This window comes from Bufo bufo, chromosome 1 (genome assembly GCF_905171765.1).
Source record: "Bufo bufo chromosome 1, aBufBuf1.1, whole genome shotgun sequence".
Taxonomy (NCBI): Eukaryota; Metazoa; Chordata; class Amphibia; order Anura; family Bufonidae; genus Bufo; species Bufo bufo.
This window is the reverse complement of record NC_053389.1, coordinates 64,843,630-64,861,047: the sequence shown is the minus strand read 5'-3', so window position 1 is coordinate 64,861,047 and position 17,418 is coordinate 64,843,630. Positions and strand designations below refer to the sequence as shown.

Here is a 17,418-nt window from a genome sequence, read left to right as displayed (position 1 = left end):
TTCACACGCCAGTAAATCACGGTCTCTGCGGACCACTCGCGCATCCATTGACTTTAATGTGTGTATTCACACATCCGCGGTCTGTCCGTGGTCACACCATGGAAGCATGGCCTGTTTTTGTCCATGATTACGGATCCCTCAAGCACATGTGTGGGTCCATGAAAAACGCTGTGCTCTGTCATTGGTTTTCACGGATGATTGGTAGGAGATGCTGTGGAAACTAGCAGTGTACGGGGAATATGGATGACACATGGAGAGCAAGAACATTTTCACGGATAAACCACAGATGTCAAGATGTCATCACAGACACGAACGTGTGAAAGAGGTCTTATAAATGCATGATGTCATTAAAAAAAAACTTTTCTCAAGCCCCCTTGTTCCATCACAGGGCTGCGGAAGCTGTTTTACAGGGCCGTGCAGATTCCATTCTGCATTACCACCAGCAAAATGTTCCTCGAGCCAAGCTGGATGAGGTAGGCTTAGCTTGATCTGCTGCATTTTATTTATACACTGTGAAAGAGAGTAGTGATTCTGCATTATGTGAAATGACGGACACCATGACGTAAACCCAACGCACCTCTTTATAGTTGTTGGGAGCCCATTGGGTTCCTCTTGTGTCCATCATGTGACAGATCTGTCACTGCTATTATTACTGGTTTTCCCATCTCAGATATTGATGGCATATCGCTAGGATATGTCATCAGTGTCAGATAGGTGCAGGTCCCACCTCTAGGACCCACTCCTATCATCCCCGAAGTGAAAAGAGGTGGGTTTTTAGGTTTCTTTTGAAGATTTCCACTGTAGTTGAACATCTCATGTGTTGGGATAGAGAGTTCCAGTGTATGAGGGATGCACTGGAGAAATCTTGGAGGCGACTGTGGGAAGAGAGTAAAGAAGGAGGTAGGGGTGCACCGAAATTTCGGCAGCCGAAAATATCGGCCGAAAATGCACCTAATCCACTTCGGCCGATATTGTTACATATCGGCCGAAAATATGGGGTGTGGGATTTGTCACCCACCATCTGCGGGCGGGCGCCGGGCGGGCGGTTTACTTTGTCACTGCATCTTAATTTTACCTTACAATCGTGAGGCTCCAGTAACTAACAACTCTGCAGGCAGAGCGGAGGGCGGCGTAACGTCACTTACTCACGTGACGCGCCTGCTCCGCCTCCTTCATTCATAAAGTGGGCGGAGCAGGTGCGTCACGTGAGTAAGTGACGTTACGCCGCCCTCCGCTCTGCCTGCAGAGTTGTTAGTTACTGGAGCCTCACGATTGTAAGGTAAAATTAAGATGTAGTGAGTGATTAGTCTGCTGTGAGCAGCAGGGCCGGGGCTGTTATGGGTAGGGGGATCGGTCTATGGCACTGCTATGGGGAGGGGGGATCTGTGCACTGCTATGGGGAGGGGGGATCTGTGCACTGTTATGGGGAAAGGGATCTGTGCACTGTTATGGGGAAAGGGATCTGTGCACTGTTATGGGGAAAGGGATCTGTGCACTGTTATGGGGAAAGGGATCTGTGCACTGTTATGGGGAAAGGGATCTGTGCACTGTTATGCCCATAACAGTGCACATATCCCCCCCTCCATAACAGAGCCACCCACAGATCCCCCTCTCCATAACAGCGCCACCCACAGATCCCCCTCTCCATAACAGTGCCACCCACAGATCCCCCTCTCCATAACAGCGCCACCCACAGATCCCCCTCTCCATAACAGCGCCACCCACAGATCCCCCTCTCCATAACAGCGCCACCCACAGATCCCCCTCTCCATAGCGCCACCCACAGATCCCCCTTTCCATAGCGCCACCCACAGATCCCCCTCTCCATAACAGCGCCACCCACAGATCCCCCTCTCCATAACAGCGCCACCCACAGATCCCCCTCTCCATAACAGCGCCACCCACAGATCCCCCTCTCCATAGCGCCACCCACAGATCCCCCTCTCCATAACAGCGCCACCCACAGATCCCCCTCTCCATAACAGCGCCACCCACAGATCCCCCTCTCCATAACAGCGCCACCCACAGATCCCCCTCTCCATAACAGCGCCACCCACAGATGAATTTCATTCATGAAAAAGAATTATTAATAAAATCATTAAAAAAAAAGTATTTTAAAAGTATTTGGGCAAAAAGGCAGTTTCGGTTTCGGTTTCGGTTTTCGGTCAAGGGCATCCTGAATTTTCGGTTTCGGTTTCGGACCAGAATTTTCATTTCGGTGCACCCCTAGAAGGAGGACCTCTTGAGAATCGGAGATCGCATGGGAGGGAGTGGTCGACAATGTCAAAGGCAGAGGAGAGGTCAAGGAGGAGGAGGACAGTGTGATGTTGTTCTGCTTTGGCTGTTAGCAGGTCGTTGGTGACTTTGGTAAGAGTAGTTTGAGATGAGTGGTGGCGTGGGAAGCCAGATTGTAGCCAGTCAAAGAGGGAGTAGGAAGAGAGGTAGGAAGATAGTTCAAGGTGGACATGTTGTTCAAGTGGCTTTGAGGCATATGGGAGAAGTGATATGGGGCAATAACTATACAAAGACGGCTCAAGGGAAGGCTTTTTGAGGATGTGCATATTTAAAACAGGAGAGGAAGACACTGGTGGTTAGTGGTAGTATGAAGACATGGGTTAGGGCAGGGATAATTACTGTGGTGAGGTTCGGGATGAGGTGGGATGGGAACGGGTCAAGCGCACAGATGGTGAGATGTGATCTGGAGAGTAGGGTTGAAAGTTTTTCCTCTGGGTTTTTGGGGGAAGAGGATTGAAAAGTTGCGCAGAAAGGCTGCAGGGACTGTAGGCTGAACCGGATCTTCAGTTGAAGCCGCGGCGGGCGTGTGTGGGGGGGTGGGGCCTGCGGCGCCATTGTGAGCTGCAGGGCAGGCTAGGGGAGGGCCGAGGGCGGGCACAATTAGTGGGCGGTCCATCCGTGGCCCAGGCCTGGCTCGGGCCTGGCTGGGGAGGAGTCAGGAGCAGTCAGAGCAGGCGAGCAGCACAGATAGAGGTAGGCAGTGGAGGGGGCCGGACCGTGGGCGTACCTGAGTGGAGGGAGGGAGGAGGGACTGCAGCCAGCCACCAGGTTGGAGAAGCAGCAGAGGGAGGCGGACTCAGACGGTGGAGGGGGCCGGGCCGGGGGTGTACCTGGAGTGGAGGGACTAGGGAGGGAGTGGTCCCGCCGGCCGCACTGGTGCCAGTCAGATTCCCGATCTCTGACTGCCAGAAACCAGTCTGAGCAGCTCAGCAGTGTCTGACTGAGATTGACTGAGTGAGAGTGTCACAGTCTCAGTCTCGCACTGCTACTGCTGCCAGCTTGTGCCTGCGCTGTACTGGACCGGTCCTCCTCTCTCTGCTCGGTGCTCCTGCCTCCTCCTCAACTGGTCTCCACTCCAGTCTCCAGTCCTGCCAGTCTGTGCCTGCTGCCTGCTGTGACTAGTGTGCTCTAAATAAAAGTAAGTGAAAGAAAGTGAGAACTTATGATTTATGAGATACTTAATCTGAATTCTGAAGTTAATAAGAGCTGCCTGCAGAGTGGGGCCCCCAAGAGAAGCAAGGGGCGCCCTCCTCATCATTGCAGGTCTGCAGGCAGCTCTTTTTAACTTCAGAATTCAGATTATCAGACTCTCACTAATTACAAATTTACAGCACACACCCCTGTAGTGTACACCATCAGACAGGGGAGGGAAGAAACCCCAGAACTAGAGTGTGCCCCCCAACTTGGGGGGCACACTGACACTCTAGTTCTGGGGTTTCTTTTCTTCCCTCCCCTGTCTGATGGTGGACACTACAGAGGTGTGTGCTGTAATTAGTAAGTGAGAGTCTGATGATCTGAAGTTAAAAAGAGATGCCAGCAGTGATAAGGAGGGCGCCCCTTCCTTCTTTTGGGTGGCACACTCTAGTTCTGGGGTTTCTTCCCCCCCCCCCCTCCCTTATATGACAGACTAAGGGTACTTTTACACTTGTGGCAGGACGGATCTGGCAGGCTGTTCAGCCTGTCGGATCCGTCCTGCCGCTATTTCGCTGGACCGCTGCTGGGTCCCCATTGAGCGGTGGGAGATCTAGGATGGGTGTTTGGGTGGGAGCTCTGGAAGGGGTGGTGGGAGGCCCAATAGATATGTGGGGGTTGGGGGGGGGGGGGGGGGCCCGTAAATTTTTTTTGCTATGGGGCCCATGCATTTCTAGCTACGCCCCTGCCTCCACCACTGTAATATACATTAAACTCTGAATGCTGGGAATGTGTTTCAGTTTGGAGACACTGCACAGATGTACTAGAAGATGTGCACAGGTTTACTACACCCTGACTCTTTTGGAAATTGCATTTCTTTTTATTTCAATTTCTTTTTCTTGGATCTTGCTCTTTGTCAACTTTTTACCTATGCTCCATTGGAGCAGAACTGTGATCTGTGACTACAGTGCCTCGTCTGAGGTAGTCTGACATACACCCTCTGTCTCATGATTGGTTCAGGCTGCTGCTCTTCTGCAATCTGAACCAATGATGAGACAGGAGGCAATGATGAGACAGACCACCTCTGACTTCCTGTGGGCCCGATAGCTTAGGGCACTTTCACACTAGCGTTAGTGTGATCCGGCAGGCAGTTCCGTCGTCGGAGCTGCCTGCCGGATCCGCCGATCAGTGTGACAACTGACAGCCTGGATGAATCTCCATCTCTACCGCCTGCACCTTTGAGCGGAAGGAGGTTTACTTTCCTCCTTTCCTCCTCTTGGGGACCGGCAGCGGAATAAAGTATCATGGTCTTTAACATCCGGTTGCAAAAGCTAAGTACCACACTTTATCGTACCCCCTGATGAGCCTAAGTAGCATTGGGCGAAACGCGTCGGGGTCTATTGGTGACTACCTTCCTGTTGGGAACATTTAGTGACCAGCGGATTTTGCTCACCTGAGAATAATGGTGACATCCATTCATATAGAGCACCATTTATTCGTCATTTTATTTTAAGTCCTTCCTGGAACCTTTTGTAACTAGGGAATTCCAGGGACCTGTTAGCACTAGGTACGGGGACAGGGAACCTCCACCTTTAGGGGGTCGCCCTGGGCACAGCAGACCTCTAGGGACTCTAGGGGTAGTTAGTGCCTTTTTTTAGCCTTGCATCTCCGGGCTATTAGTAATTACTTATCCTTATTCTCTGGTTACCCTTATAACCCCCGTGCTTACGGTGTCTGTATGTTTGTTTTTTTGTCCAAGGGATTGCTACTCCCTTACTGAGTTCTCTCGGCCAACGTAGCTCTTTCACAGTTGGTATATTTATACCTATACCCTCTTGATTAATTATTAAAGGTATTTTTAACAAGTCACCTTTTTCACTTATGCCTCTTTCTACAAAAACTTTGGTGACAATTTATCTTATTATAAAATCTCTAATACTGTAAAATTTGTTGACAACTGACAGCATTTGTAGACGGATCCAGGTGCGGATCCGTCTACAAATGCATCGCAAGAACGGATTCGTCTCTCCACTTGTCATGCGGATGGACGGATCCGTCTTGCAGTCTTTTTTACAGACCGGAAGGACAGATCCGTCCTTCAGTTGTTTTGCAATGCCGGATCCTGCACTAATGGAAGTCAATGGGAATTAATGCCGGCATTCCGGCGACTGATCAGGCATTTTGGATTGACATAATACTGCAGCATGCTGCGGTATTATGTCCGGCCAAAACGCCTGACAGTGACTGAACGGAAGGCAAACTGATGCAAACTGAACGGATTTCTATCCATTCAGAATGCATTGGGCTATGCCTGATCAGTTCTTTTCCGGCATAGGGCCCTTTTGACGGAACTCAGTGCCGGAAAAGAAGAACGCTAGTGTGAAAGTACCCTAAGCTGTAGTTGCAGATCTAATAGAGCTGTGCTAAAAAGCAGCAAGGAGCAAGATCTGAGGAATAGAAATCGCCACTAATCATTACCTGTAGTACAAATTTACTTATCGTTTAGAGTTCTTGACTAGAGGGTTCCTTTAATTATACTTTGACACATTTTTATCTTTTATATATTCAGGATACTCTCCAGAAACCACCCAGCACTCCAAATACTGCAGGAGAGGATTCTGTGCCCACGCTACCACCTTCTACATCACCTGCACCAGCCAGTCATCCAACTAACACGCCTATCCAGGCTCCTCCAAATGTGCTGCCAACTGAAGCAGTAGTGGAGGAGACAAAACAAGAGTTGACTCCAAACACGGTGGGAAATAGCAATAGTCGTCCTGCCAGTAGCCACTCCAACCCACCACCTCCACCTTCTGCCCCGTTACCTGTCGAGGACCCTGGACTTCTGGAAAGTACACAAGAGACTATGACACTAAACACAGAGGTTCTTTCAAGAGAGCAGCTCGAGCATCGGGAACGATCTCTTCAGACTTTGAGAGACATAGAAAGGCTGTTGCTTCGAAGTGGTGCTGATAGTGAGTCATTTTCAAGGCACAGCACAAGTCCAGTAGAAGGATCTGTACCTTCTCATCCTCAACCTCATGTTCCTTCAAACCCACCAACTCCAATAAAAAAGTATGAAGAGCCCTTGCAGTCTATGATCACACAGACTCAAAGTTTAGGAGGTCCAGGAATGGAGCAAGAAATGGGAGGTCCTCCAACCGGACCAGACATGGGTCATCAAATGAGTCTTATGATGCAGAGGTTGGGACAAGACAGTCTTACACCAGAGCAGGCTGCATGGAGAAAACTTCAGGAGGAATATTATGCTGAAAAGAGGAGGAAAGAAGAGCACATGACTGTACATGGCAGGTCAGCACCTGATTTAATGCTCAGGGGACCTCCTCCACCATACCACAACAAGCCTGGTGAACAGTGGGTTGGGAATCGGTTACCTGTAACTCTAGAGGGACAGGAAGCCATGCAAGTAAGAGGTGGAGGGATAACATTCCAGGGTCCAAGATTTCCCGGTAGATATGCTCTCATGCAAAATATGCCAATGGACACCATTGGAGTTATGCAGAGACAAGGTAGATGGCCTGAAGATATGGCACCAGTGGGTGGAGTGCAAGGTAGCTTTCCACAAAGTGGAATGGCATTCCCTGGTGGAGGTCAAGGAGAAGTGGAGAGATTTTTGAATCCTCCTTCCCGTGATGAATTTTTGAGACATCAGCTATTAGAGAAACGTTCACCTGTTATGCAGAGACAGTTGTCAATACCTAGTGGACAAGGCATAGATATGGATCGAGTGATTATGCAACAGCGACAAGGTGACCCTTCTATGTTCCAAGGAGATGGATTGGGTAGTGGATCTACCATGGGCATGGATTTTGGAGGATCCAGAAACATGGTAAGCCCCCCCATGGGGCGTCCCGGACCAGTCAGGGAACTGGAATCAGCAGGAGTAGGTGGAAACCTCAATATGAACATGAGTGTCAACATGAATATGAACCTTAACCTTCAGATGACACCCCACCAACAGATGTTATTGTCCCAGAAAATGAGGAATGATCTAATAGGTTCCCAAGCAGGAGTAGGATCAGAAGAGCTGGTTCGGACAACACGAGTGCAAAATGGCAGCGGTGGCCAGAAGATGGTAATTCAAGGTCAGTTTTCTTAAGACCAGACAGGGTTTCCCCAAGAGCAGTCCCCATATAGCCCCATACAACAGGAATTGAGTATGGAAATGGTTCGACTAGATCACAGATCTGTGGGGAGCCAAGCTGGTTCCAATCCGAATAGCATTGGTACCCTACACATCACGACAAACAGGCGTATAAGTCACAGACTATCAGAACATAATTGAGATGCAATCACCTATTATTAGCCACATTAAAGGAGTTGTGCAAGAATGGGGGGAGTTTTGGCAAACCTCCCGGACCTCTAAAAGGAAGCTTACTTACCTGCTTCCTGGCTCTGGCTCCCCGCTCCTTCTCCTCTAGGCCTGCGATGCTCCAATGGGCTCCCTCGCAGAAAACATCTGGTTTGACATTGCAGAAGTGACCGGCACCCTTTTTGACATAACAACTGGTCATATGACGCAAGGGGATCTGGTCTCAGCCATGGCCTGTGATTGGCTGTGGCGATATCAAACTGGATGTTTACAGCGAGGGAGCCCAGCAGAGCATCGCAGGACTGGAGAAGAAGGAGCAGGGAGCCAGCATCGGACTTCCCTTTAAAAGTCCAGTAAAGTAGGGAAGGGGAGTGGGGGGGTTGCCAAAAACTCCCTCATTCTTGCAAAACCCCTTTAAATCTTGGACAATTCAGATCACCACTTGTCTCTAAAATCTCTCCAAACTCCAACCCCCCAGTTTTATTAAATCTGATTAATTACTGGGGTATTAAAGGTGTATTCTGGTTGTTTCAAGTTATCCCCTAACCACAGGCACGTGTGCGACAGGCTGCTCTGTTCATTTCAGGAGGGCTGCAGGAGGCACGGGGCCCCTGTTCTCATGATCGGTCCCCACCGATCTAATAGTTATCCCCTATCCTGTGGCTAGGGAATAACTTGAAACAACCGTAATAGCCCTTTAAGTGGATGCTCACCTTGCAGTTTCCTTAGTAGATTAAACCATCCTCATGTGCATTTGTCCTGTCCAGCTTTTCTTTTCTGAAAATAAATTCTATTTTTATGTTAGGCACTTGAAAGGGTTGTCCCAACCCCGGGTTACGGAAATAGCATAGCTTACTGTTTGTGTAGCTCCCATTTACTGCTATGGGAGTCATACAAACAGCGGTGCGCCGGTCACTAGACCATTTCCATAACTTTGCCTCCTGATTGGGCTGATGAATTTCAACACGCCCGGTCTTTTTGTTCTTGGAGAGATAAGCCACCACCAGAGATGTCTGGCAGCATCTTGCTCCCTTCTGACCATTCAGAATACATACCCCCTCAGTCGAGTGTGCATGTCTATGGGGAGGTCTGGAAGAAAAGCTGTTGGCCAATCGACTGCCATTAGTAAATTATCAGAAATCATTAGTGAAATAAACCATGTTCAGGAACATTCACATCACCTCTCACTAGAATACCCCCTGATGAATTGATTGTTTTAGATCCTCAGAAGAGTTTTCCCATTCTCTGTTATTATTTTGGCTTTATGGATGGTGATCTCAGTGGATATCTAGAAGTATACTGTGTCTTTAAGGCTTTGTGGTACATCTTTTTGTCCATAATCTCATTATATTTTCTTTCAGATGGTGCGCCGACCCAGAATCCTTTGTCCTTGATGATGTCCCAGATGTCTAAGTATGCCATGCCTAGTTCCACGCCACTGTATCACAATGCAATTAAAACAATTGCTACATGTGATGATGATCTGCTACCAGACCGGGTTCTCCTTCCACCTGGTAGTCAGCAAGGTGAGACGTTTTCACTGCCAGCGTTGCTTACAAATTATTGCAAAACTTAATTATAGAATAGAAATTGATAATAAACTCAAAACTCCCCAATATTGTGTGAAAGTAAAACGCCACCAGCAGTTTGAAGGGGTTTTCCAGGAATTCGATATTGATGGTCTGTCCTCAGGATAGGTCATCAATAGCTGATCAATGGCAGTCTGACTCCCGATACCCCCGCTCATCAGATGGACAGGTGTGGCATCTTAAGCGACGTTCGCTCTGCTCGGGGAAAACGTTCCTTATGTCTTACTCACGTGTCAGTGTTTTGGTCAGTAATTTCCATCAGTGATTATTGCCAAAACCAGGATTGGAGCCTCCACAGACATAAGTTATAAAGGAAAGATCTGCACCTGTTCTGTGTTCATAGCCGGACCTGGTTTTGGCTCAAAATCACTGATGGAAATCACTGACCGAACACGGACTGTGTGAATAAGGCATCAATGGTCATAGACCTGAGTCTTTGCAAGGCTACCAGGCCTATCGCAGGTATATTCCAATGTAGGCAAGCAGGTGGCAGCACTGCCTTGGAATTTACTGAATTTCACAAACACTAATGTATAAAATCTCATTAATGTTTGAGAAAGGCAATCTAACGATTTTACATTAATGTCCCTAAGGGGGCTTAAAAAAAAATACAAAAAAAATAACAAAATGAAAAATTCAGACCAGCCCTATTTTTCTCATCGCCCTGCAAAAAATGAGTCCTCACACAGCTCCATAGACATAAATATAAAAAAGTAATGAGGGTCAGAATATAGTGATGAAAAGAAAAAAATGTATTAAAACGCAAGAAAAACTATACAAGTTTGGTATTGTTGTAATCCTACTGACCCAGAGAATGAAGGTAACTAAAAAAAAAAAAACAAGCCCGTATACTGCTATGTGAACAGAAAAAAGCTATGGCTCCGGAAATGCAGGGAGTGAAAAACAAAAAAGCAAAAATGGAAAATCACTGCGTCAGGATGGGGTTAAGCCAGGTACACTGCCTATTAGGGCTCATGCACACAAACGTTTTTTGCGTTCCGCATACGGAACCATTCATTTCAATGGGTCTGCAAAAGATGCGGACAGCACTCTGTGTGCTGTCCGCATCAGTTGCTCCGTTCCGTGACCCTGCAAAAATTATGAGAATGTCCTATTCTTGTCCGTTTTGCGGACAAGAATAGGCATCTCTATAATGGGCCTCCTGTTCTGTTCCGCAAAATGCGGAAGGCACACGGACGGCATCCGTTTTTTGCGGATCCGCAATTTGCAGACCGCAAAAAACGGCACGGTCATGTGCATGAGCCCTTAGGGTTGATCATGCTGAGTGAAATGCAATCTGTTGCACTGTTTTTGAGAAATAAGTAGTTTTATTCTTGTGCTATTAAGGTATTCAGACCACCAAGGGGCAGGCCTAGTCCCTCAGTACACCGCTTTACCACTGCCTTTCCCCCTTAAAGGTATTATCCAATCCCTTTATTGACCCAATGCCCGGGCATCTTTAATAGATTATACTTTCCCCGCACGGCCACCGCTGCATCTCCCCGTCGCATGGATCAAAATATATCCGACAAAGAGTTTAGCAGCCAATAGCAGGCCGCGACGGGGGACAAGCCTTGTTAGCATCACCCGCGATGCAAGCTGCGGCCATGCGGGGACCAGGAGCTACGCAGGTGTTGGGAGCGGGTTAAGTATAATCTGTATTAGGGGCCCAGGCGTTGGGGGGGGGGGGGGGGGGGGTCATTATAGGGGTTGGATAACTCATTTAATCACTCCTTCCCTCCCATTGAGTGACACAGCCAGACATTCTCAATCTGGCGCACACTTTTTCCCCTCAAAAGACCTATCAAAAAGTTCAAGTTGTGCGAAGTTCACACGTCTACATCTTTATCTCAGGTAAGGGAAGACAAAAAGTAACTGTATCCCCATATCCAGTATCCTCCTGACCACATGATACTTGCGGTGGCATTACAAGCCCGTTTACAGCCATGACCACCTTCGAACATTTTGGGGGGGGGAAAAAAAGTTTGAAAGTTTGTAACTAAATACTGATCCTTGGATTGAGTTGCACACAAAATTCACTGTAAAAATAATAGATCATGTGGGCAAGGATCATTTAGAACGATCAGTGATTGTGGTCACTAAAAGACTGGAGCAGTGGGCAGCTACCTGCATTACCAAAATCTTACAAAAAGCTAACATATGTTAAACTGCTATCGTGAAACTTGGCATCAGACAGAGAAGTAAAACTTGCATGCAAATTCAACTTTGAGATTTTACTGAGACAGAAAAATACACACCACGTTCAGAAACTGACTTTTCTAAGCAAATTAACTGAAAGCTCTGATTATGCAATTCAATCTGTTATTATAAGTATTTCCTATCTTCTGTATGGACTCTGTTAATTCTCTTTTACATAAAGGAAATTATTGGGAATGAACCGCTCATTCCTGATAATTGCCTGATCACCAGAGGAAGTGAGAGCTGCATTCACTTGCAGCAGTCATCTTCTCTGCATGGGCACGAGCGATTGTTACATTGATTGCTTGTGCCCGTAGAAAATAAATTTTTCTGGGCAACAAATCCCGGTTTACACAGCGAGATGTGATGTGCAGGATGAAAGACGTGATCATCCGATGAATGAGCGTTTGCTCGTCTGTTGGGTGATTGCTGGCACTTATAGATGGGCCAGTTTGATAGCAAATGTTTCTACAAACTCTCTACCCCAATTATTGGCTGGATAATCGTAAAGAAGCACTCCCACATATTTTTTTTTTACTCTAACCTGTTAGAAAGTTACATGATGTCATCTGTAGTGTAGGTAATCTAATCACCAGTGGCTGTATTTGTGAGTTATAACCCCCCTTCTGATCCTCAGCTGTGTCATGTGACCAGCACTCTGACTTTCCAATGTTCATATGTGCCCACATTGTTGAAAAAAAGGAGGTTTTAATATATGCAAATGAGCCTCTAGGAGCAACAGGGGCGTTACCATTACACCTAGAGGCTCTGCTCTCTCTGCAACTGCCGTGCCCTCTGCACTTTGTTCGACAGAGCTAGGCAGTGGAAACGTCATCATGTCCTGTGATAGGGATTTGAGATTATGACCCCACTGGGCACAGGCACTGATGCCTGTACAGTGCTGTGGAATATGTTGGCACTGCATAATTAATACAAATAAGGCTAGTTTCACACTAGCGGCAGGGGACTCCGGCGGGTGAACAGCCTGTCGGATCCGTCCGGCCGCTAGTTCACGTGTGCCCCCGGACTGCCGCTCCGTCCCCATTGACTATAATGGGGGCGGAGTTCCGGCAGCAGCATGGCAGTGCACGCAGAGAGGCGGCCGGAATAATAGTACTGCATGCAGTAGCGGCAGTCCGGGGGCACACGTGAACTAGCGGCAGGACGGATCCGACAGGCTGTTCACCCGCCGGAGTCCCCTGCCGCTAGTGTGAAAGTACCCTAAATAAGATAATTAGTAAGGTTGAAAAAATGTCTACCTTTGGTTCAAGCAGTGTTATGATAAAACAGTAGGAGCCTGCCGGCACCACTAGGGGTACAGAGCTCCAGCCCCTGTATAGACAGTACAGACAGACTGGAATAGCCACCATCACAATATTCAGTGCAGTTATAGATAAAACAAAAATATCACTGAAAGGTTGGATCTTCATTTTAAACCTTTCAAAGTTTAGTTAAAGAAATATTTGGTATGAACTGACATGGCGCATATCTGCATTTACAAGAAACGTGTCTCCTTGAAACATGAAATATATAATAGAAACTACTAACACCATTATAGGAGCTAGCCTTTTAAGATCTAAGACCAGCCACTTGACTCCTAAGCCCAGGTTTAACCCCTTTGTGACCAGGTTTGGGCCTTAAAGAGGACCTTTCACCACTTCGGACATTCCTGTTTTAATAGCTCCATGCCTTCACCGTGTAATAACAATTATGGAGCATCTATGGCTCTATGTTGTGCCATTCCTTTATGATTTGCACTAGAAGTTATGAATAACTAAATTGCTAGCAGTCTGCAGTAAGGGTACAGAGGGGAGGTAACCAGTTGGGGGGGGTGTACCTGCACAGACTCGCTCTATCCAATCAGTGCTGCCATTTTCAGACTGTGCAGGTACACACCCCCCCCAACTGGTTACCACCCCTCTGTACCCTTACTGCAGACTGCTAGCAATTCATTCATAACTTCTAGTAGAAATAATAAAGGATTGACATAACATACAGACATAAGAATAGATGTTCCAGAATTGTTATTACGTGGGGAATGCATGAAGTTATTAAAATAGGCATGTCAGGAGAGGGGACAGGTCCTTTTTAAAGGGGTTTTCTAAGACTTTATAACTGATGACCTATCAGTATCTGATCTGTGGGGGTCCAACACCAGTTGTTTGAGAAGGCAGAGCTCGCATGAGCCCGTCCCACTACTTCCTCCAGGTTTGCTTAAGCCATGTGACGTCACGTTCATCGGCCACATGGCCTAGGAGCAACATTAAAGTGAATGGGGATGAGCTGCAATACCAAGCACAGCCACTATACAATGTACGCCGCTGTGCTTGGTGAGCTTCGAGAAGGCGGCGGTGCTCACAAGAGTGCTGGCACCTTCTCAAACAGCTGATAAGCGGAGGTCCTGGGTGCCGGACCCCCACCGATCAGATACTGTTGACCTATCCAGAGGAAAAGCCTTTTAATGACCTAGTGATTTTTTTTTTCATTTTTCCATCGTCACCTTCCAAGAGCTATAACTTCTTTATTTTTCTATTGATACAGCCGTATGGAGACTTGTTTTTTATGTGGGACAAGTTGTAGTTTTTAATGTCGCCATTTTGGGGTACATATAACTTACTGATTGACTCTTTGTGAGGGGGAGGGGAAAAAAACAGCAATACTGCCATTAAGTTTTTACGTTATATATTTTGCGGCATTCATTTTTCAGCATAAATGATAACTTTACTCTTTCGGTCAGTATGATTACAGCAATACCAAATACATATAGGTGGTAATTTATTATTGTTTTTACGCCCCTTTTTGGCATATTTTTGTCGCAGATTTTGTCGCAAAGGGTTTTTGAGGCAAAATCTGCGACTTTTCCAAGGTGGTAGAAAAAGTGGTGTGGCATGGGCGAGGAAGAGGGAGGGCTGGACAGCCTGTCTGATTCTTCATTTTCCATGCCAGTTTAAGGAAGCAACGGAGCTGGCGTAGTTTAAGGCATGTTGCACGGCCGGCGGCACCAAGCAGGAAAATTATGTAGAGGTCTGCACCTCTACAAAACTTTGGCGCTTCCGCCGTCAGCACAGGGGGATTAAGACTGACGTCTGAATCGCCAGTCTTAATAAATGACCCTCATAGTTGTTGTTTTTTACCACATACCAAATATGTGAAGGGAATTTTATATTAGCAATTTCTTCCATTAAAAAGCTTATATATTTTTTTTTTTTCTGTGAAAAAGGGTGTGTTTTTAACATGGAATTTTTTAACTATTTACAACGCCCACAAGGGGACTTTTATAGGCGATCTTTTGATTGCTTCTGTAATACACATTGCATTGCTTATACAATGCAATGTATTATTCTGTCAGTGCTGTACCGACATCCACTGGCAGGCTGCAAAAGAGAAGCACTGCCTGCTAGAAATACACTGAAGGTAGGCCTGGGCCTTCCTTAGTCCCTAGGCTGCCATGGCAAGACATCGGCACCCAGCAATTTTATTAGTGCAGTGCCAATAAGAAACAGAAGGATTACGCTCTCTCTGTAACCACTTAGACGGCGCTATTGATCTAAGGGGTTAAACGGTATTGATCTAAGGGGTTAAACGGCCTGGATCTGCACTTCTGCCCGTCTGTGCCTATACAGCAGAAGACCCATACAGCGGCTTGACTCAGCGCCTTGGGCTCAGGGAAAAATTTAAGATTACCACTCTGAAATATAATCTTGCATAAATATGGTAGAAGATATCAGAGGCCCTTCTCTTGTTCTTTAAAACTTTGGTTGCGATCTGGCTAAGGAGATACACTTTGGGGGAGATTTTTCAAACTGGTGTAAAGTAGAACTGGCTTAGTTGCCCATAGCAACCAATCAGATTCCACCTTTCATTTTTCAAAGGAGCTGTGAAAAATGAAAGGTGAAATCTGATTGGTCGCTATGGGCAACTAAACCAGTGCACTTACACCAGTTTGATAAATCTCCCCCTTTGTTTCTACTGTTGACAGAACTTGGATGTGTGAGTTTGAGGGTGGTTTCTAAACCTATATTTACTGGTGATCTATTATTTGTTTCAGGCCCTGGGATGAACCCTCCGATTTCTCTGCATTTGAATTTGAGTTCTTCGCAAAGCCCAGTAGGAAACATTGGTCTCCAGGGACAGCCACCCCTCTCCCATGAACCCCCTACTTCAATGCTCAATTCACCTGGTCCGCCCATGCACCCGTCAATTGGCCCTATTCAGACACCTATGATGATTCCTTCAGTGAACCAGGACTCTTGCTGTCCTGGTCCTGGATCACAAATGATGTCCTCCAACTCATTGGTCTTCCCACCACGTCTGCAGCCTGGGCCTCCACATAATCCACCTTTACCACAAGGAGCTGGAAATAATTCCATGCAGCAAAACTATCCAGATGAAGCACCTAATCACCCCTGTCTCCCGCACAGGATATCAGAAGCATATGGTCCCAGTCTTCCTTCCATGCTTACAGACCCAGAGCTAGGAGAAGTAATCCGACCATCACCCAGTGGTATTCCAGAATTTGACTTGTCCCGTATCATGCCATCGGAGAAGCCAAGTAGTACTCTGCAGTACTTTCCGAAAGGGAGTACACAACCGCTGAAATCGCACCCAGCTAATATGCACCTCCTTGGCTTGCAGAACATGATGGTTGAGCAACATTCGGGTCGTTCAGGTCCAAGTCTTCCAGGCCCACAGAGAACCCTGGGAATGCCACCTATGCACCCTATGGGTAGGACAGGAATGGCACCTCCATCTCAGACAGCGCAACAGAACTTCATGTTAATGAAACAACGAAGTGTGTCAGGAGAGATGTACCCCCAGAGTTCCGGTATGTTGTCACCACAGGGTGCTCTTGGTGTCCATTTGCATGGACAACAAAGCATGATGGTTGGACACCAAATGAGACAGCGTAGTGTATCCTTAGATACATACATCCCTGGACCAGGACACTTACCATTTTAGTGTCAGAGACTCACTAGCACCAACCTAGTTCTTCCTTCCATGATTCCATTCAAAGATGGCTATCGCAGCTTTTTTCATATCCCTACGTTACAGTTTCAAAAGCAAAGAAAATGTAAAAGAGGTTGTCCGCTTTTTGATGGCCTCTCCCGAGCTGCAGTGTTTGCTTAATGACATAGTTGTTATGAATGAAGAAGAACTATGTCTTTTCAATGCAACCTCTCATCTTCCTTGAGAACATCCTTCTATTTGGCTTTGGCGTATACCAGCAATTTTTTTTCCTGGCAGATTAAGATAAAATGTCTTTATTTAAAGCAGAACATGATCCTGTGTCAGCTGTTTGGAGTGTTATAAATCCGCAAACCATCTCTCAAAGGAAGATCAAGCATAAAAGTATTTTCTCTAACAAAATGATTGTGTTGCTAGGTTTATCGATAGTTCTATCCTTAGTGGCTGTCTCTGTATGATCATTGGCAGCATATTTCTAGGATTTGCCATCGATGTTCAATCCGTGTGGGCTGACCACTAGAAAGGAGTGGTCGTGTGACTAGGAAAGCGCTGTGCCGGTTCATCTCCTGTTGAATCCCTTAAAAAAGTTTCTCCAGGCTTAAGATATTGATGACCTATCCTCAGGATAGGTCATCAATATCAGATCGGTGGGAGTCCAACCACCGGCACCCCCACCAATCAGCTGTTTCGGGCCATCAGTGTATGGAGTGGAAGCACAAGGCTTCATACAGTGTGTAGTTTCTGACACCAGTGTACCAAAGCTCAGCTCCCATTCACCTGAATGGGAGTTGAGCTGCAGTAGCTTGGCATGGCCAATACACAGTTTACAGAGCCTTCTGCCTCCGGTTATGTACACTGTATAGGTACCGGCACGGCAGCAGCCTGACACAGCTGATTGATGGAGAT

At 46.9% G+C, this 17,418-nt stretch overlaps 1 protein-coding gene across 1 annotated transcript in view; it reads left to right on the top strand.

Annotated features, from left to right (window-relative positions):
* Positions 1 to 17,130, top strand: part of BCL9L (BCL9 like) — a 38,648-nt gene extending 21,518 nt beyond the window's left edge. Inside the window, exons 5-8 of the mRNA XM_040425310.1 lie at positions 389 to 473; positions 5,996 to 7,532; positions 9,121 to 9,285; positions 15,596 to 17,130. Of these exons, the coding sequence (XP_040281244.1) occupies positions 389 to 473; positions 5,996 to 7,532; positions 9,121 to 9,285; positions 15,596 to 16,506 (2,698 nt within the window). The 3' untranslated portion in view covers positions 16,507 to 17,130. The remainder of the gene's footprint in view (positions 1 to 388; positions 474 to 5,995; positions 7,533 to 9,120; positions 9,286 to 15,595) is intronic.
* Positions 17,131 to 17,418: the final 288 nt, after the last annotated feature.